General features: G+C 41.9%; 1 protein-coding gene across 2 annotated transcripts in view; it reads right to left on the bottom strand.

Annotated features, from left to right (window-relative positions):
* ADAMTS18 (ADAM metallopeptidase with thrombospondin type 1 motif 18) overlaps window positions 1-19115 on the bottom strand; it is a 77348-nt gene that overhangs the window by 56982 nt on the left and 1251 nt on the right. For both annotated transcript variants that reach the window (XM_059481477.1, XM_059481476.1), the window contains exon 3: window positions 17840-18156. In XM_059481477.1, the coding sequence (XP_059337460.1) occupies window positions 17840-18156 (317 nt within the window). The remainder of the gene's footprint in view (window positions 1-17839; window positions 18157-19115) is intronic.

The raw sequence follows: 19115 nt of genomic DNA, 5'->3' as shown, positions 1-19115 counted from the left end.
TCCTTTAGAATCTGACTCAGAAAAATAACTCAATTATTCTGTTTTCTAACATCATATAGATTTCTTGCCAATGTAAAATGTTAAGGGTTCTTAACAATATAGTATTTTATTACCTGACGATCTGACAGGAGGAGAGTACAAGGTTTAAATTGCCAGCCTGAGTTAGCCATGAAAGACTACTCTGTTTGGTTGCTCAAAAGAAGTGCTATGCAGAACAGTCAGCAATTAAAACAAGGTAACAAAAATGCACGTCTTTAATTATTCCTATATGAACAAAGCCAGAGTTATCTCTGAATAGTGCCTTTGTATTTCTGCAGTTGACTGAGCTTGTTTCAAATGTCTTTATGCAACCCCCTGTCAGCATATGGCAAATAAGGAAATATTCTTATTTGTTCCTCCACTTATGGTAATTGAACCAGTCACATTGGTATTTAAATGTATTAAATTGGTATTTATTGCAGGGTAATGAGATATTCTAGAACTAACACAAAGTTGATTGCTTTGCCACAGATTAAATACTTGCTTGTCAGTACGTGAGCTCACTCATTTCTCATGTTTTGGGTTTTAAAAAAGCCAAAAACCAAAAAGAAACCACCCCAGGAGCAGGCATGATAAATGAATAGAAGAAAAATACTAATTCAAACTACAGCATAACCACACTAACTATACACCAATAACATTAAAGTGAAGTGCCAGAGGTTTACCAAGTTACAGTCAGGATCACTTCATTTACAATTCCATCAGTGGGGCTCTTTGGCTCCCTAGAAAGGTTTTGGAAGGCATTAGCTAAAACCAACAGCTCAAATTTGGCCTTGGTAGCTGTACAAGCACTTGGGTATGGCCTGTTTAAGCAAATCCCTGCAACTGTAAGATAAAATCTAGAGCTTTTATTAGTTATGACAGTTCTGAACTCCATCACAAAGCAAACAGGAAACAGCAGGATTATTTAATGAGTCCATTTATGCTTCACTCTCCCTAAAAAGAGGCAGCCCACTATTTGTCGTGTGCTGACAGTTGATTAGTTACTTAGGGCACCTCAAGAATAACAGAAAAACTGACTTGAGAGGGCAGCTCAGTGTGTCCCCTGAGCTAACATCCCCTGTTACTAGGTGCACAGCTTCAGAGAACACTCCAGGTGAGAGCAGGATTACCTTTAGAAACCTCCAAAAGCACAGGAAATGCAGCTCTCTCTGTCCTGTCATTCTCTGTAACAGCACAAAACAAAAGCACCATTTACCTCCCTCTTAAACATCTGAAATGTGCCTTTGAGATGCCCAGACCTTCAGACAGGGCAGCATTTCACCCTGAGGTGGGTTTGCTATGAATTATTTATGCTGCACAAAGGATTAGGTGAAATGAAAATGTTCTGGCAAGATTCTCCTCCCTCTTTGTGTACAGCTAATCAGTTTTACAGGGCTGGAGTTCAGATGGATCAATATTCTAGAGAAAGTGCATGCCTTCTTAATGAAGCTGCTGCTCCCGGAGTGGTAATAAAGGCAAAACCAATAAGATTAGGGCAGAGTGACACAGAAAATGAACAGCTTAAAAAAAACCCAAAAAACCAAAAAAACCCAAACAACTGATGACATATAACTAAAATCAGTACTTGGAAATTCCTTTTCCATAGGTACTTAGCATTAACAGATGCTTGTTTGAGTGTTTCTGATCAGCAACATTCCTCCCTATCAGACAGGCAACTCCAAACTTTAAAAGTCATGAATCAGGCCTTGTAGGAAACACAACTATAAATTACTAGATTTTTTAAAATAATGCCAAAGGGCTTCAGTGTTTTATTTTCTTTCTGATTTCTTGAACCATTTTCAGCTGAGTTTTTAAAAGCTTTTTTTATCCCTTCTAATCATGTATACTAGAATCAAAGTTGAGTGGGGTTGGGTTTTTTTTTTTTGTGAAAAATCCAGCTTTTCCTGTGATAATGGGACTTTGGCAGCTGGACCCTTCAGAACATTTCATATTGTAAGTGAGAATTAGGCAAGGCTTAATATTCCTTCTCCCTTACATGTTGAGGTTGCAGACAATAGAGAGAGAAGACACTTTCCCAAGCACTGAGACACCACTTGGAGCTACCTGATGGCAGAACCTTCCCTCTGGGTGGGACTGTGGCCTGCAATGAGTTACACCCAACTGCATCAAAGCCCCAAGCAAATCCTCTCCACATCTGGTGGCTTCCCTACCCATACCCACATTTCCCCAGTGCAGATCCTCCAGACACCAGCTCTGCCCAGCCAGAGCTGATGCAAATGAATTTGAGGGGGCAGAAGATCTGAGCCTGTCTGACCTGGGATAATTTGCATTCAAACAAAATAAATCCAGCTCAATTCCCATAGTAATTTTGCTTTGCTATGAATAGCTCAGGCAGCTCCAATAACGAGGAGCTCGGGTTACATCTGATTGCCAGCTGTATTGCTTACTAAGAAGTTAGGTCAGTGCTTCCCAACCTTTTAATTTTCCTTGTTGGAGTATACATTGCTATGGATTAGTTACATGAGAGAGTGGTCACAAGGAACTCTGTAGGGAGCAAAGTATCAGCTTTGCTGATATTCCACATACACAGACATATCCATATGTTGAAATATCTACGTGGGAAGGAGAAAGGGAGTGGAACAAAAGAGCTTAGGACACTAAGGGATGGAAAACAAGAAGCAAAGATGGCTCAAGAGTGAGAATGTCAGGCTGGCGCCTGGGTTATCTGGATTACACTCCCTGCTCTTCAGCATTTCAGCTTCTCTGTTCCTTATTTATCAGTTTAATAGGTAGGATTCTGTAATCAATGTAGAAAATGCTCATGAGGGACTCGTGAGGGCTCACATTTGACCCTGGCTGGGTTGTTCTGTTGTTCTCCCACCCTCTCTACTCTAAGCTGCAGCCCCAGCCTTCAGGATGCCACCCCCCAGCCAGGGCTGGGATCCAGGAGCACAGAGAGCCAGAGCACAGCCAGGGGTGTGCCAGAGATCCCAGCTGGCACTGCCCTGCTCACAGACACCGTCCCCAAACACAGATCTGTCCCCACGCACATCCTGGACAGGCTCATGCCACAGCCCTGAGGCAGAAACACTCAGCACAGCCAGCTCTGGAGCATTCCTGGGAATTCCAGCACTGGGAATTCCTGTGCCATGGGGTTTCCTACTGCCACATGCCCTTAGAGAAAGGGTGGCACTCGGTGTCACGGTGTCACACCCAGCTGGGGATGGAACACCACACAGCCTCTGCACCAGGCTGGCACCGTTGTGAGAGGCAGAGCAGGGCACCCTCAATGCCATCCCCTGCCCTTTTGCTGCAGTGATCTCTCTGAAGCAGAACAGCAGCCCGGGTGTGTCTGCATCTCTTCTTGCCACCACAAAAAGGTACAACAGTAACACACTGAATGTAATTCACACAATTAAACCCAACAGACAAGGCAGCAGCATCCCAGAAATCCACCACCTTGAAATAAGGCTTCATCCTTTTCTCAGTTTCCCATAACATTAAAAACCTGCACAATGGCAACTCCACTTCCATGGCCATACAAACACCCTCAGCATTCAGGGCTTACTTTACATGGGCATTTAAATAGTTATTTACTAAGATAAATGTAATAAGATACATCTACATTCCATGGCATGGAAAAGCCTCATACTTGCAGGCCCTGCTTGCAGTCACAAAACCTGCCTTCACCATCTTACACTGCCAGGTGTACCCTGAGTCCAGAGAGTCTCTGTTCCCCTCCTTGTAGCCAAATGCCACCGATCTGCACTGCTCAGCCATTCTACACCCAACTTGGGCCAGCTTTAAAGCTGTGCACTCGTTCACTCCTCTCCCACAAATTAGCCTCAGCTTCTATTTTAAGGGAATGACGCCCAAGGGTGAACATGCTATAACTGCTCTGCTGGAGTAAGTGAAAAACTTTGCTAGTCTGTGACAAATCCAGCAAGATTTCCTGCTTTTAATAATATTATCAATGAAAGTTTGATGAAAAATAATTTTCAGTGTTATTTTCTAAATCTCTGTAGTAGAAATAACTCTGATGACATGCAAAATCCACCACAACAAGGTCGTGGTTTGGTATAAAAGAAAACATAATGCCACAACTGTCTTAAAGTGGACACAGAAACACTAATTAATACTGGCCCAGGTTGTGGTAAGGTGAGGTAAATCCATTTTTTAACCCAATGCATCAATCTACACCTCCTGCCCTGCTGTCTGTGCCAAGGTCAGAGCCCAACACACAGGTCCAAAGCAGCATTTGGGTGTTAAACAATGACTTCCAGTATTCAGCCTCATGTTTGACTTGGAGCCCCTGAACAGGGTCTGCAGAACTAAACTGCTCATGAAAGGTTACACTGATTTTGCCATCATCAGACTTTAGTACAAGCATCTGAATTATAGAACTGTTTAGCAGAGATGAGTGTTAAGAAAACAGTGGGAAAAAAGACAGTGTGGGAGCATTTAGTTGTGTCTTTCCACTGAAGAAATCCATTCAATTATGTGTTATGTCAGCAAAGCACCATTTGCCAGGGTTTTCATGCAAGTGAACAGCATTTCTTCACAAAAGCATCTGTTCAGTAGAGTGTTTTCAGCACAATACCTTACATATGAGGCTCTCAAAGTAGTATCTGGATCAAAGCTCAAGGTAGCCCTGTGATATTCTCTGAGATCTCAGGAAAGGAGAAAATGCAAGTGGCAAAAGGGAAGGTAGTGCCTGAAAGCAACTTTGTATTCTATGTGATAGTCTTTGTATGAAATTGGTCCAAGATAACAAAATATCTATTGAACAGATGTTGCCACTATGTTAAACACCACAGGCCTTCTGACTGAAATAAAGATACAGTGAAGACAAGGGAGAAATTTGTTGACAGCTCAGAATGCTGCAGAGTTACAAAGGGATGGTTGAAAAAATTATATCAGCAGAAGATTTAGGAGGCAAAATTTCCTAAGCAGCCTGACCTTGTTTCTGCAATGAATCTACTGAACAGCAGGTTAAGCAAAGGTCAGGTTAAGCACAGGTTAAGAAAAAAGCTCTGAGAAGAGGAATGTGCTGCTGGGGTCACAGAGGCTCTGGGACATCAGGGAGTGAGTGAGAGCCACAGACACTCCAGTCTGCATGCAGCTCCTGCTTCCAGGGCCTGGCAGGGCTCCCTGCTCCATCCTGGCAGCACAACAGTGACAGAGGTGCTGCACAGCTCATGCAGCAGTGACAGAGGTGCTGCACAGTTCATCCAGCAGTGACAGAGGTGCTGCACAGCCCAGCCTGCAGTGACTGACAGAGGTGCTGCACAGCAGTGACAGAGGTGCTGCACAGCTCATCCAGCAGTGACAGAGGTGCTGCACAGCCCAGCTGCTCCTGCATCTGAGCCCTTAACAGGAATCAGGACACGCTTGCTCTGCTGAGAGGTACCACATGAGTGGAATAATTAGTACATCAAAGCACCCAACTTCCATAACCAGGAGATAATTTGTCTGCTTTCATAGGCAAGAACTAGAAAAGTGAACATGAAGAGTGATGAATGTGGCTCTCCCACTCCAAGTCTCTCTGAAGCTCCGTGTGACCTGCACAGCCCCTGATTTATTACACTCAGATGGAGACTGCTCTGCTGCAGCACCACCCCTCACAGTGGTGTATCCCCAACTTCTCCCCAAAACAATCTGGCTGCTCAGCGGCCTCTGAAGGGGCACACCTGCCCCAGGGTTACTGGCTGATGGCAGCTCAGCCCTCCTCATGCCTGCACACTTCCCTGCTGGAAGTTCCCTGTGCTTTCAGAGCTGAAGTGCAATCCTGCCACTTCCCAGTGAGGATTTGCCCGGCTTAACACATCTGACCACAGACCTGACTGCTCCTGCAATCCATCTGGATCATCAGTCGGCCCCTCCACCTTTTCTTCTTTCCAGGTGGTAAGGCAAACAGAGGAAAAGCCAGAAGGAGCTCTTGTGAAACATTTCCTCTCTTCACAGCATGTTACACCTCCCCCTGCAGAAAACCAGCAGTGTTAATGTGCTAGAGAAGTAAATTAGGCACAAATAGCACCATGGGGAACTTAAATATTTTGAGTGTATACCATACAATCAGGAAATGCCCACCCTCTTTATCTGTTAGGAACAAGGAAACCGAAAGCTTTGTAATTTTAAACTGCCCATCAGTTGCTGTGAATCAGTCAGGCATCTTGCTGGGGAGAGGGAGCACACACAAGAGCACTGGCAAGATAAGAGAGGGTTTGAGCCACACTCCCCATCCTGTCAGAATAGTTTCAGCCCAAGATTTCACATTTGATCACCCCTCTCCAGGGCTTCTCTTTATGCACCTCCACTGAGCCCCTCAAAAAGACTAAAATAGGATACTGATCATAATTTTTCAGATTATTTATACTAATTCTTACAAGATTCACCAATCTGAAATAAAATTGGTTTTGTTTTCAAGAGCAAATTAATTTTATAAAATACTTTACAGATTTCCAGTGACTTACTCCTTAACATATTTTTAACAAATAATAAAGGAAGTCATCAGTGAAACTCATTCACATACATCCTCCACATTATAAACTTTTGTAATAAACCTATACCCTCCATTTACTACAAAAATTAAAGGCAAACTACAACAACCTTCCCTTTAAAATGCAATTCCTTTCCTGCAAGAAGCACAACAGTGTTGCTTTAAATCATAATAATAATGATTGAACAAGTTATTGAACAGCAGAAATGACTACAGCCATAAACAGCATTGTCATGTGCACCTTTATAGAAAAACAATATATTCATATTTCAGATGCAGGGGACACTGAATTGCACTGACTGTTGTAAGATGAAGATTTAATAAAGAAAAGGCACCAATTCAGTGCATTGGTATGAAAAAGAATGAATCAGTATAAATTCTTCTTCCTATTTATTGTCAGTTAGATCCAAAGGCTAAGCCGTCATTAAAGGATGAGGAATATCCATGGAGATATTTTGGAGCATATGGGCACCATTCTGAGCAGGCTGATGGTGGGCAGGGAACATTGCCAATGGGAAATCCTCCCCATCTTCTGCTAATCCTAACACAGGAGTAGGGCTGTGGAGGCAGAAGGACCTTGGCTTTGCACAGATGCTGGCTTGCAGAAGACAGACCTTCATTCTGTATGAATAACATTTCCTTCTGTTTTGTTTCTCACATTAGAGTGGGTTCCTGACTTTCCCAAACTGTAGTCTTTCAAATGACTAAATAAATCATGTGAACAGCCACAACAAAAAAATATACCATTCTCTCAGCCCTCGAGCTATTTGCAACTAATTTAGGGTTGTGGTGCTGTTCTGAGCACCAGAAAGCTAATTTTCAAGAAATGCTTGGAAAATTAAAACAAAAATAAACTTCTGATAGCACTATAACCTAAAAGCTGGGGACCTGTAAACAGAATCAGTGCAGTACCCAGAGGCCATGAGCACAGTCTGGCACATTTTTGTTCATAGCTTTAACTGGTAATATATGGTGATCTATCAGCCCTCTCTGATTCAGCTGCTGGCCCAAATTGTCCTTTCCTTGGGATTTCATCTATCCCACTGATGGAAAACACAAACCTTTGTCACCACAGCAATATTCTGATGCTCACAGCCATGGCACCACATGCACCCTGTTCTGTCCCTGGCATCAGGCATGGTCTCCATTACCCAGACCTGCAGGGCTCTGTGCCTCAGGCAGCTCAAATGACCACCCAGCTCTCTCTGGTAAACACAGGAACCAATTAACTATTTCTGTAACATGCTTCCCTCTCTGCAATTACTCAGCTTTCCTACCATGGGCAGGAGATGAATGAGGTCTTGTTCCCTACAGGTGTTCTGTGATGACATCTGATAATACTCCCTGATAATACAATTTCACAGCTCAAAACCTGCCAAGTCCATCTCCTGCTTAACAAGGACAACAGGCCTCAAAAGGCACCATCCTCTTTTATTCCCATCACCAGACTTGACTTTATCAGGACAGGATCTGGGTTAGGCCAAATAAACGCTTTACATTTCTTGTGGCTTTGCATTTTCTGGTGCCCATTGCATTTCCTTTGCTCCTCATGGTGGGGATGCTCTGGCAGCAGAGTGGAATGACAGCGCTTGGCACCAGGGCACTGAAACCTGTCTGGCAGCTGCAGGCACTGCATGCCCAGCACTTGGGTGCACTTTCTAGCAGCAGTAGCAGCAGCTCAATCTCTGGAAAGTGCTCCTGCCACGTCTCACTGCTGGCTGCTCTGGTGTGAGCAGCCCATGAGAGCAGCAAGGCTCAGCCTGCAGACAGGGTTTGCCCTCCAGCATGCTGTTTGCCTCCATCTAACTTCTGATTCAGTGAAATCTGATTATACAGCACCACCCTGGAGCATGTCCAACCAGCATTTCGGGGTCCACCAGGAGCAGCAGACACGTTTCACTTTCCTGATGAGCCAGTGGTGCCTCCCCTTTCCAAAATATCTTGCTAAACCAAACAGCAAATGCAGCAGTGCATCCCAAAAAACTGGTGTGCCTACTGACTCAAGGGCCAAGATGATGTAGGAAGGAATAAAAGACCCTTCCCAAGGCCAGGTTCAGATCCAAAGCAGTCAGCAGAAAACTTTTTACTCACCACAAGAAGCTTTAGATGAAGCCCATCAACCAGCAAGCACCTGTCAATGAGAGGGTCAGGGCTGCAGGAATCAGCAGATATCAGCAGCTCGCTGCTGTCTCAGCTTGGAAACTCTTTTTTCCTGCCCCTTTGCTCAAGCTTTTGCTGCTTGGGGTAGGATAACAATCCAACCACCAGTATGTGTGTGAAAAAATATCCATATGGGCTCCAGCATGGAGAGAACCAGCTGACAGAGCAAGCCCAGAGCTCCTGTTGTGACAGACTGGTCTCCACAGAGCTTGCAGAGATGTTTATTACAAACAATGAAATGTAGAGCAGCCTAAAAGGAATTATTCTTTATCAGAAAATGTAACAAAAAAGTGAAAACGTGACAGAAGCATTTTTCTTGTCTATGCCATAATCATCCACAGCAGACTTCAAAACAAAAATAATCTCTGCCCTAGTCCAAGACTGTTATTTTAACATTTAATTTATATTTGCATCTGACAAAGTAACATCAAACAAGTAACATAGGTTTCTGTCAAGTGTTAACAAGAAATGGCACTGGGAAGCTACTTTATTAGAGAAGTTCAAACTTTCCTGTCTGATCTGCATTACAGCATTTATAGCTATCCCTCACCATGACCAGCTTGTACTGTAACAGCAATGTTAATTTGAAATATTTCTTGAGGTTTAGTCTAGCCTGATTTTAAGGCCTACTAGTTTGATAACTTCTTCCTAAAAAAAAAAAAAAAGAAGAGTGCATAGGATAAGTCAGGTCTGGTCAAGAAATAATTATTTTAAAAATCTTTTTAAAATCATACAAAGAAAAAGAAAACCTCTTTTTAAATTCATGACTTAGAACTGATTACAATCTGGGGTTATATAAATTCTATATCTCATGGCAAAGAAAATGTAGGTCTGAAGAGTACTCCATGTTTCATTAGTTTGTGTACTCTGCCACAGAATATAATATTACGTTCTGAAATTAGAGGCCACACTGTGCTGCAGAGTATAAAAACAAAAGTGAGGGCTCAAGCTAGGTCAAGCATATTTTGTATAAGTCCATTAAAAATCTCATTCCATTAATATTAATAGAGATGTTGAGACACAAAAGTCCTTCAATTAACATATATTAGGCAGGCAGGCACAAGGATTCAAGTGATCCCACTGTGAACAGCAAGAATCCAGCCCTCAAAGAATAAAGCCCCAAGTGTGCTGTGTACAGAGTGGGGCAGCCTGAAATGCAAATGCCCAGGGGAGTGAAAAGGCAACACCCCATTGTCTCTGCAAGCAAATATCACTTTATTGCCTCAGCTTCCTCTTCTCTTAAGCAGGTTTGTTCTGGGCCTTGTAATTGCAGTAGGAATAACTTCAAAACCTATTATCTTTGTCATCCAACTTTTGTCTTTTACCATGTTTTGGCAGTCACTAGCTGGGCAGCCACATATGAGATTCAGGAGAAGGGTTTTCATCTGGCTGTAGAAGTTGTTTGCAGATTTCCCCAGCTTATGAACTAACATTGTAAAAAAAGAAATTAACTTGCATGTTCCAGAAATCACTCTGGACAATAATGGTTCCCACGGTACCAAGCTTCAACCATCAAGACTCATTCCCTCCCATCTGCCCTGATTATTTGACATTTCTTCACCCTCATTCTTGGTGATTTCCGAGCACGATAAACAATAAAAGGTTACTGATGTCAACCCATTGTGTGCCAGGATGTTGTTCTCATCAAACACAGAGCAGAGCCAGCACTGAAGCTTAATTAATACATGTTTGTAAATTGTGCTGAGCTGCAAGGCTTTATAATTTCAGGTTTCTTCTGTAAATGTTTACCTCAGAGCTTTAGTCAGTGCTCCACTGTCTGAACCCAAGATAAGTTCTGCTTCCATCAGCTATTCACATAGCTGGTCAAATCACTGTCAGAGCAAATCAATAGGAAATTCCTTTAGCATACAGTAATTTATGGTAGACCTGCAGCAACAGAATTAGGATTAAAATGGGATAAGAAAAGGCAAGAAAGAACCGACATTTCTGCTCCTAGTGACATGATCAAAAAGACAAAAGAAAAACTTGTTTGCAATGGAATTATCTGTTAAAATTCAATTCAGATACCACTTAAGGGCTAGTCAGAGCCTTTCAAAGACAAAATAAGTGTTTTTTGGGGAAAAAAAAATTCAAGTCTGGGTTTCAGCTGCTAAAACTCACTGTAGGTCCACTGCCAGCTCTTTTTGCAGAGACAATTAAGTTTAACCCCTCCCCTGCCAGCTCACTGGGAGAAGACCATGACAAAGTGAGGCACACAGAGATCCTGGAAAGCAGATATTTTCTAGAATTTCCCAAGCACGCTCTATCTCTGTAAGTCAACAACAGTGCAAATGCTCAGGAGGGAATCAAATCAGATGCAAAGAGCTCTAAAATGACCTTGAGGAACTGACTGATACATCATGGGCATCACCACCGTGGATGCCTTTATTTAGCATAGTTCCAGCTATTATTTTGATCCATGTGCTGCACATTTCCAAAGCACAGGTCTTAGACCTCCAGTCTTCCCTCCTGTTGCAGTACTGGACAGCAGTCCCAGTGATCCTCTCTTTCAAAGAGTAAAGAACCTGCTGTACATCAGGAAGACAAACCCCTCCCTAAGAAGCTGCAAGTTAGAAAACATTATCACAAACATCTTGTGGACCTAAGCACAATATTGTAACAAACAAAAATCTGAGGAGCCAAAACACAGGAGGGGCTTCTGGAGCTGCTGACAGAACTCCCAGTGAGCATCCAGAGCAGTTACAGCTGAGCAGCCTGCAGTGACTTGAAGTCAACTCCCAAGGGAGTGCAAGTGTGTCATGGAGCTGTCATCATGATCAGGGCCATGCTTCTGCAAGGGGTGAGCAGAAAATAAGCTTGGGAAAACAGCACTCTTTTAAGAAGAGCTTTGATGGCAGGATTTGTTCAAATTAAGTGAATTGTGTTGGGTCAGGGCACAACCAAGACACCTCTGTGCTTCCCACTCCTGTGCCTTGTGTCAGGTACAGATCTCCAGGAGTGAGCTGCTTGAGCTGGACTTGAGCTGCAGTTTCACAGACTGTCATTGTGTTTTGGGTAAACCAAAGCCTTTACACACCCCATCTGCCAACCTGGTATCCTCCTGATACATTTCTAAAGCAGAGGAAGAAAAGGGGAAAGACAGACATAAACCCCAGTTTAGGTTAATTAGTGACTAGAAGCTTCTATTAGTTATTAAAATCTGCCTCCAAAAAGAGAACTATTTGTGATTTCCAGCAGTTCCCAGCTGTGCAGAAGAGAATTCATTGCCCCTCAGCAGCAGAGATGGTTTGGCCCACATGAAAATAGTGGTGCTGAAAATAAAAATCCTCATGACATCAAAGACATCCTGTTATGAAGGGGTCACATCTGTGCAGGCAGGTCATCCACTCCTGACCCTCACAAGGACATTTGTCTGTAATGGGCTAGGCAAAGTGTGGGAACTGGGTTTAGTGGAAAGGCTTTGCTGCAGCAAGAAAAACACTGATGTTTCAAGCATAGATAGCAACCACTGATTCCTTTGGAAGTGATGATAAGACTGCTGCTTAACAAGAAGCTCATCCTGGCTCTATCTCTGTACAAATGGATGCTCTCTGTTTCTGGAAAACCACTCAAAGAGTTCAAGCAATGGTGCCCACAGAAGCCTGAAGCTTGGTTGCAAATACACCAATGAAGCATTTATTTTCACACTGCTGCCAGCTGAGCAATGACAGAGAAGGCACAAGTGACAGAGGACCAGCTCCTGTGGACACTCAAGAGCAGCTGGGCAACCACAGCCTACTGTGTTCAGTTTCCTCTATGTACATTCCAGGTTTGTTAACATAAAACAGGAAGAAATACAACTTCTATTGTTTTTTCTGCCAAGCAGAAGCAGATTCGCTCCCATCATTAATCCTGTTTAATTCCACTTCTTACCTATCAGGAATCAGTAGTGCCAAAGCACCTGGGATAACACAGCCTTTGTCTTGCAGAGCTAAAGGCAGGGTTAAACAGAAAGCTTATCAGACAGATATGGAGAAGGTTGATCAATAACCTAATCACACAATTCATCACTAGTCAGGTCAATGCTGAGACCAGAAACACTGCCTTCTATTTTTCTAGCATTACCTGAAATATCCTTAAGAATATGACTTTTTCCCATTGTCATCTCATTTTCCTGTAGAGATTTTTCTTATTTTCATATTTACCATAATATGGAATGGAACAATAGTTGAAAAACCTTCACCAAAATAGTGGACAAAATTAGGATCCTGTAAAACACAGTTTGTGTTTTAGAAAGGATGGAGATGCAATAGTGTGTGAACACAAAGAAAATCATAGACCTCCCATGAAAGAAGCTGTTCTTGTTGTGCTGGTACAATGGTAGAAAATATACGATTTGTGTATTGGCTCCTGGGTGGACTAAAAACACCTTTAAGAATGAAAAAAACCGCCAGCTCTGTACTTATCTTCTCCTCAAGGTCCCACTGGACCAAATTTTGTTGTATTTTTACAGCTGTCAATTTCTAGAGGACTCTCATTGCAAGCAGCAATTATTCTGTACATTCATCAGCAGTCTAACGGCAGCTTGTCTGTATAAGAACCCTGGAATTTGTCTCAACATATTTAATTTGACTTAAAGTGTGAGCTCTAGGAATAGGAGGCTGCTGTTAGCATCAACTTAAATAATGCTAATACCAGGTGCAATTAAATGACTACAAAGAGTGGGTACATGAGCTGCCTGGCCTGCTTGCCTCTTAGGTGGTCAGACTGCATCAAGAAGCTTTATTTTTGTGGCTTCTTTGATACTTTGAGCAAAGCCCTGCCCTCAGACACACACACACACCTCCCTCCATTGAGTTAATACATCTCCTGTTTATCTCTCAGTCTATAACCCTTGTCTAGAATCCTCTGACAGCTCAAAGAGGAGGGAGGGATGAATCATGTTGCACTCATTCTCCTCCTTTGACTAGACACTAATAAACATAACACAGCTTGAGACAAGAGGCTCTTTATAATGACAGATTCCAACACATCTTGCCAAAACCAGAGGAGGGCACCAACTACTTCTGACTGAGGTACATGAACCAAAGGGAGAGAACAGCCCAAACCCACCTCTGGTGTGAGCAGGTGCAGCCTCTCAGGCCTCCATGCCAGTGATAAATTTGTCCTGGATGATAACACTGTGTGTCATACCGTTTTAAAGGAACTGTACTTCTTTTTTCTGACCCAAAATACACACACATCTTCCCTGTGATGGAATGGCAGGACAGCTCCTTATGTTGGACAAACAGGTCTTTCTTCTGGGCACACATTTTGTACTTGCTCTAGACCCTTCCCTTGTGTCCTGCAGCCCACAAATGCTGCATAACAAACCCCTCATTCATTAGGGCCACCAATTCCTAGGTTGTGTACTGGATTATAAACTTGTTTGACTTTGCCAGAGTTCATGTTCACAAGGGGAACGCGACTTCTGCTCCCAAAAACGGAGTTATAAATTACTTTTGAGAATGTCTCTACAATACAACTGGAGACCTCTGAGGTTCCCTTGTGTTCTGCCCTGATTTACTGTGTGACTGCAAACAACTCACTTTATACAGGAGATTCTGTCCACATAAACCTAAGGTAAGGAGACAAAAACTGGCCTATAAAGAGAGGCAAACAACACACTCTGATACAGGCTAGGAAGGCAGCAGTAAATCTTTTAGATGCCATCATGGAAGTGGAGTTAAAGATGGTGAACATACAACAGATCTTTTTAATGTAGATTAAATAGCACAAAGGGGATGAGAATGGGAAATGGGGAAAGAGGTTGGAATATACACAACCATACTGAGTAGGTCCTAAAAAACCAATTTCTTATTCAAAGAGTGGCCAGCATAATCTCTTTCAGAAAAACCACAGTAGTCTGTGGATTTGGTATAGTCTGCCTCTCCATGAGCCACCTACAGGCAATTATAAGTAATAATAAATTGCTATATAATAATAGTAACAAAAATACAATTACAGTAAGTAGGAATTAGCTCAAATCAGGATTTTGGGAAAAAAGGTTGAATATGGAAAGAACAAACAGTTTGAATTGGAGAATGAAAACAGGGGATGAAACAGCAAGACAAACCAGCAGCCTGGATATACCAACTGGGAGAGCACAAGGCACTGAAGGAAACTCCAAAAAGTCATGCAGGAATAAAACAAGAGGTTTATTAAATGAATCATGAAAAATCAGTGAAGAAAAGTAAAAAAATTTGAATTGCTTTTTATTCGGGACACATTAAGATGATGCTAAAGAGAAAAACTAGCTTTGCATTTACTAACATAAACAAACTCATTGTCCCAAAGTTGCAAGAATGATAAAATTATCCCAGGGAGTGAGAATGCATTAAAAAATATGTGAAAAAAAATTATAACTTCTGTGGAAGGAATATAACATGTTCTCCACAGAAGGTTCAGAACAGAGTTTTCATTTACAAAGCAAGTAAAATCACTGGGTTTTTGCAGTATAACAATGCTCCAGCAAGCAGAGGATGCTGACTGAAGCAGAAAAAGGGCAGAAGACAGAAAAAAGCAAGTTTCTATTTGAAAGTTGAAGCACTTTGATGATGAAAAGAGGCCGTACTCACAGTAAACTTGTGCACATTCTCCTGAAATACTCACTTACTCTAATAGAGACTTGTTCAGATAAAGATCCGGTTCTGCCTTCTGACACACCAAGAAAATTGTGTTGACTGATGGAAACACTTGGTCTCAAATCAACAAATCAGCATAAAAACGTGGGGCCTTCCTGTCAACTAAGCCATTAAAATGTAATATACACACATCTCTTAACAGATCTAGACCAAAGCAACAAATTCTTGCTCCATTCCAGTGTTAAGTTAAGGTCATCCTGCCTAACAAGCCATTTCATACAGCCTCTCCCCAAAGTCTCCTCTGCAGGCACTGGCAGATAACAGACAGCTGAATGACTGAATACTCTAGGTCATCCAAAAAATTAGATCAAAGAATCCCCGTAGTCTATTGAAATGCAATTGCTTCCAAATCACATTGTGGTGTTCCAGGCTTGAAAGAATGGGTCACTGCAGCTTTATTGTAGAGAAGCTATTGCTAATGAAAGGAACAATGGAAAGATTAGTGCTACCAACCATATAGAAGAAACAGCACTTTCGGTTTAATTGCAGTGAACAAAGCAAATAGGAAAGAAGGGCAACCAAGTGACAAAAGTAGTTGGGGCAAAAGGATATAGAAGCTATTCACAAGGTTCTCTTGATCAGAGCACAGCGTCCAGACTTAACATATGATTACTGAATTGGGATCCCAGGGAAAAGTGACGTGGGTGTCATTACAGACAGCTGACGACATCTTTAGGAGGACAGCCTTGTAAACTGAAAGACTCAGAATCCTGTTGGTAATTTGCCTGGGATTCATTAGGTGCACTGAAATTAATAGATGGATAGGGAGAGAAAGGAACAATTATACTTTGGGATACCTACCCTACAGGAGATTATTGTAAGTAAAGGTTTACTTCATTTGCCAGTTTAAAACAACAATTGAAGGCAAAATCTATTGAACCTTGAAATTAATTTTAAACAGAGATTCTATTTGTTGATAATTTAGGTACTTCCATAATAAGTTTGTTCATACCACAATATTTATTCTCTTTTGATCAGTTTCTGGATCTTTTCTAAGTGAAGCTTACCAGTCATAACAACCTCTGTGTCGAGACAGTGGTAAAAGATCCATTTCATTCTCAGTTAAGATCACCACATTCTGTTCCTCTGTGACCTGAGGCAGGCTTGAACCTTCCTTCTCCAGACAAGACTTGACAAGTCCAACTTCACTTAGCTCAGAAAGCATGTTAAAAATAAAAACGTGGGCAAACAGGGGAGATCTCCCAAACTGTACCTGCTGTGTGTAGGTAGAGCACTTCCCGTAGCAAAAAGACAAAATACTGCAATGAGTGAAAACAAGGTATTTTTCTGAGTAAATCTGATAAAAGGTGGCAGTTGTGAACATGAGGCTTCCATGAAAACAACTGAGCACATTTGGTATTAACAGTTCAGCATCACAAGCACAGCTTTAAAGGCAAAAGAAAGCCTCAGCCCAGTTCCTGGCACCTGCTCCAAACTCACGTTTGCAACTGTTCAAATGAACTGTTAAGATTCCTCTAACTTGATGGGAGGGAAAACAAAAAAAAAAAAAACCAAAAAAAAAAAAAAAAAAAAGCACAAGAGCACAGCATTCAAAATATAACCCAGACCACTTCAACCAGTTATCAACATCCCTTCCTAATGAACAGGCTTCTCAAGTCACTGATTCCAGTTTCAAAGGAAACACTGGCTGTCTCAAGTGCTCCTTCTTTGGTCCCGTCACACAGTTTAATGGCCCTCAGAGACAAGTACCTTTGCAAAACAGATTTCTAGAGGGTGACCCAACATATCCTCTGGACCTTTAGTCAACCACAAAGCACACAGATGACTTCATAGACTTCCCACTCAATGTCACTGCCTTCCTCTGCAGCCACAGCAGACTGCTTTGCAAGTGCAAGTGATTAAGCCTTAAAAAACATCCTTAGCTATTATTTCTGTAGACAATTCTCCTAAATTACATCAGTAAAGCCTTCTCTGCAGGCAATGAGCACTGTCAAACGTATTTTGAAAAAAATCACCTGTGAATAATGATTTTTCATGGACTTGGCTGACAGCCATAAATGGAAAATACACAATGATAATATTTAACACACTCATAAGAGATCAACTCATGAAGACCTGTAAACCCAAATAATGCTTGAATTATCAAAGGAAACAAAGGGAAATTTGTTCATAAGTCCTGCCAAACTAGGAAACTCACCCTTCCTTAAATTAGTTGACAAACCTAGATATAATATTGTTTTTACACAAGCTTCTGGACTGGCTTTTTCCTTTATTCACCACAGTTCACAAAGGCAAGAAGAACTTTTACTTAAGAGTGAGCAGAAATGTATAAACTATCACAAACTGTAACAAACTGCTATGGGATAATTACTAGGACTACCAGCTAGTCTTGTCTTTTTTTTCCTGAAAGACTGTCATCAAAAATTACAAAGGTTTGATGCTGTTCATTGGCTATAAAGAGGTCTCTTCTGTTAAATACAATAGCAACAAGTGAACTAGAAAAATCACAAAAGGGTTTATGGTGTCTTGACTATTATATGAACTACATACTTTCAGCTACTATTGCACATACAAAAATACTTTTAATGCTGATTTGTTTGAAATAGACACTTACCAAGCCTACACACGTAGATATTGCTACTGAAGAGGTGCTATCATTCCTTATAAATCCCTGGTAGAAACACTGCTCAATTTCATGGTCCTGAGAATTTGACACTCCATCTTTCCCGAGTACCTGGACAATAAAACTGTTGCTTAAAATGGTCGAAGGTTTAAGCTCTAAGTGAAGTTCCTGTCCAAATGCTGAAAATTTGTAGTGCAAGGAACTCTTTGAACTCTGAGTTGATCTTTTTCTCCTCGTACTGTGCAAAACATCATGTGAAACGTACGATCCGCTGGCATCCACTCTGACAGGTGTCACAAACACATAATCTGTAACGATAAAGAGTTGGCTATCAGCTCTGGCATCCCACAAACAAGGCACTCTGACACAGTATCAGGCATTTCCTACGGCATGGAGCATTCCCTCACTTTGGGGCTGGCCTGCAGGCTCTGTGTGTGCTGTCTCGCCTGCATAAATTCACCCCCGTAAGTCACAAAGGCTCTCAGCCTGTGTTTGTTTCCTTTGTGCCCCACTGAGAGGCACAGACTAACTAGCATAGCTGTGAACATTCCCACAACTGCTCCTCTGAAGACATTTGTCATCACCAGCAGATCTGTAGGCTTTCCCCTCCCCCTGTATTAATTGTTGTCAAATGTGAAGGCCACTGTGGTTTGAGAGGCTTTTCCCTTCCCTAAGAATGCAGCAAATGTTGTATCACTGTAGGGGTAGCCATGACTGAGACCTTGCAGAACTGTACCACTTGTTCAAATGGATTAAAGGATTAATTTATTAATGCCTTAACTGAGTGAGACCTCATCTCTTTGTAGTGACTTGATTAGACTGGGTTTCAAATTGTAACTGACCTCCAGCAGAAAGAGATTACATCCTACCTAATAACCTTTTGTCAGCCATTGCTAATTGCATGTCAAAGAAGTTTATTGTTTTGGATAAAATATGCAAAAAATTACAAAACTGTTTTTGAGAACACTCTGATCTACTCAGAACCACCCCAAAAAATAGAGGGTGAAAGAGGCCATAATTCAGCTGGCTGTACAAGCAGGCGCCTCACTTGCAGTACATTACCATTGGTGTTGACCTAGCCATGCAGGGATTACCTGTGTCCTGGAACCAGGGTCTGAGTTTCAGCTGCTTCCTGAACTAGGATCTTTGCACCCATTCCTGGTAGCCTAAGAAATTATGCTGAAAAAACTGTTTCCCAACCCCATTTAATTTAATTTGTGAGATGTGTTTCTCTGTGGACACTTAGAGTTGTCCATGCACTTGACAA

This window comes from Ammospiza nelsoni, chromosome 13 (genome assembly GCF_027579445.1).
Source record: "Ammospiza nelsoni isolate bAmmNel1 chromosome 13, bAmmNel1.pri, whole genome shotgun sequence".
In the NCBI taxonomy this organism is placed as follows: Eukaryota; Metazoa; Chordata; class Aves; order Passeriformes; family Passerellidae; genus Ammospiza; species Ammospiza nelsoni.
The sequence above is the reverse complement of the archived record's forward strand: the minus strand, read 5'-3'. Positions and strand labels throughout refer to the sequence as shown.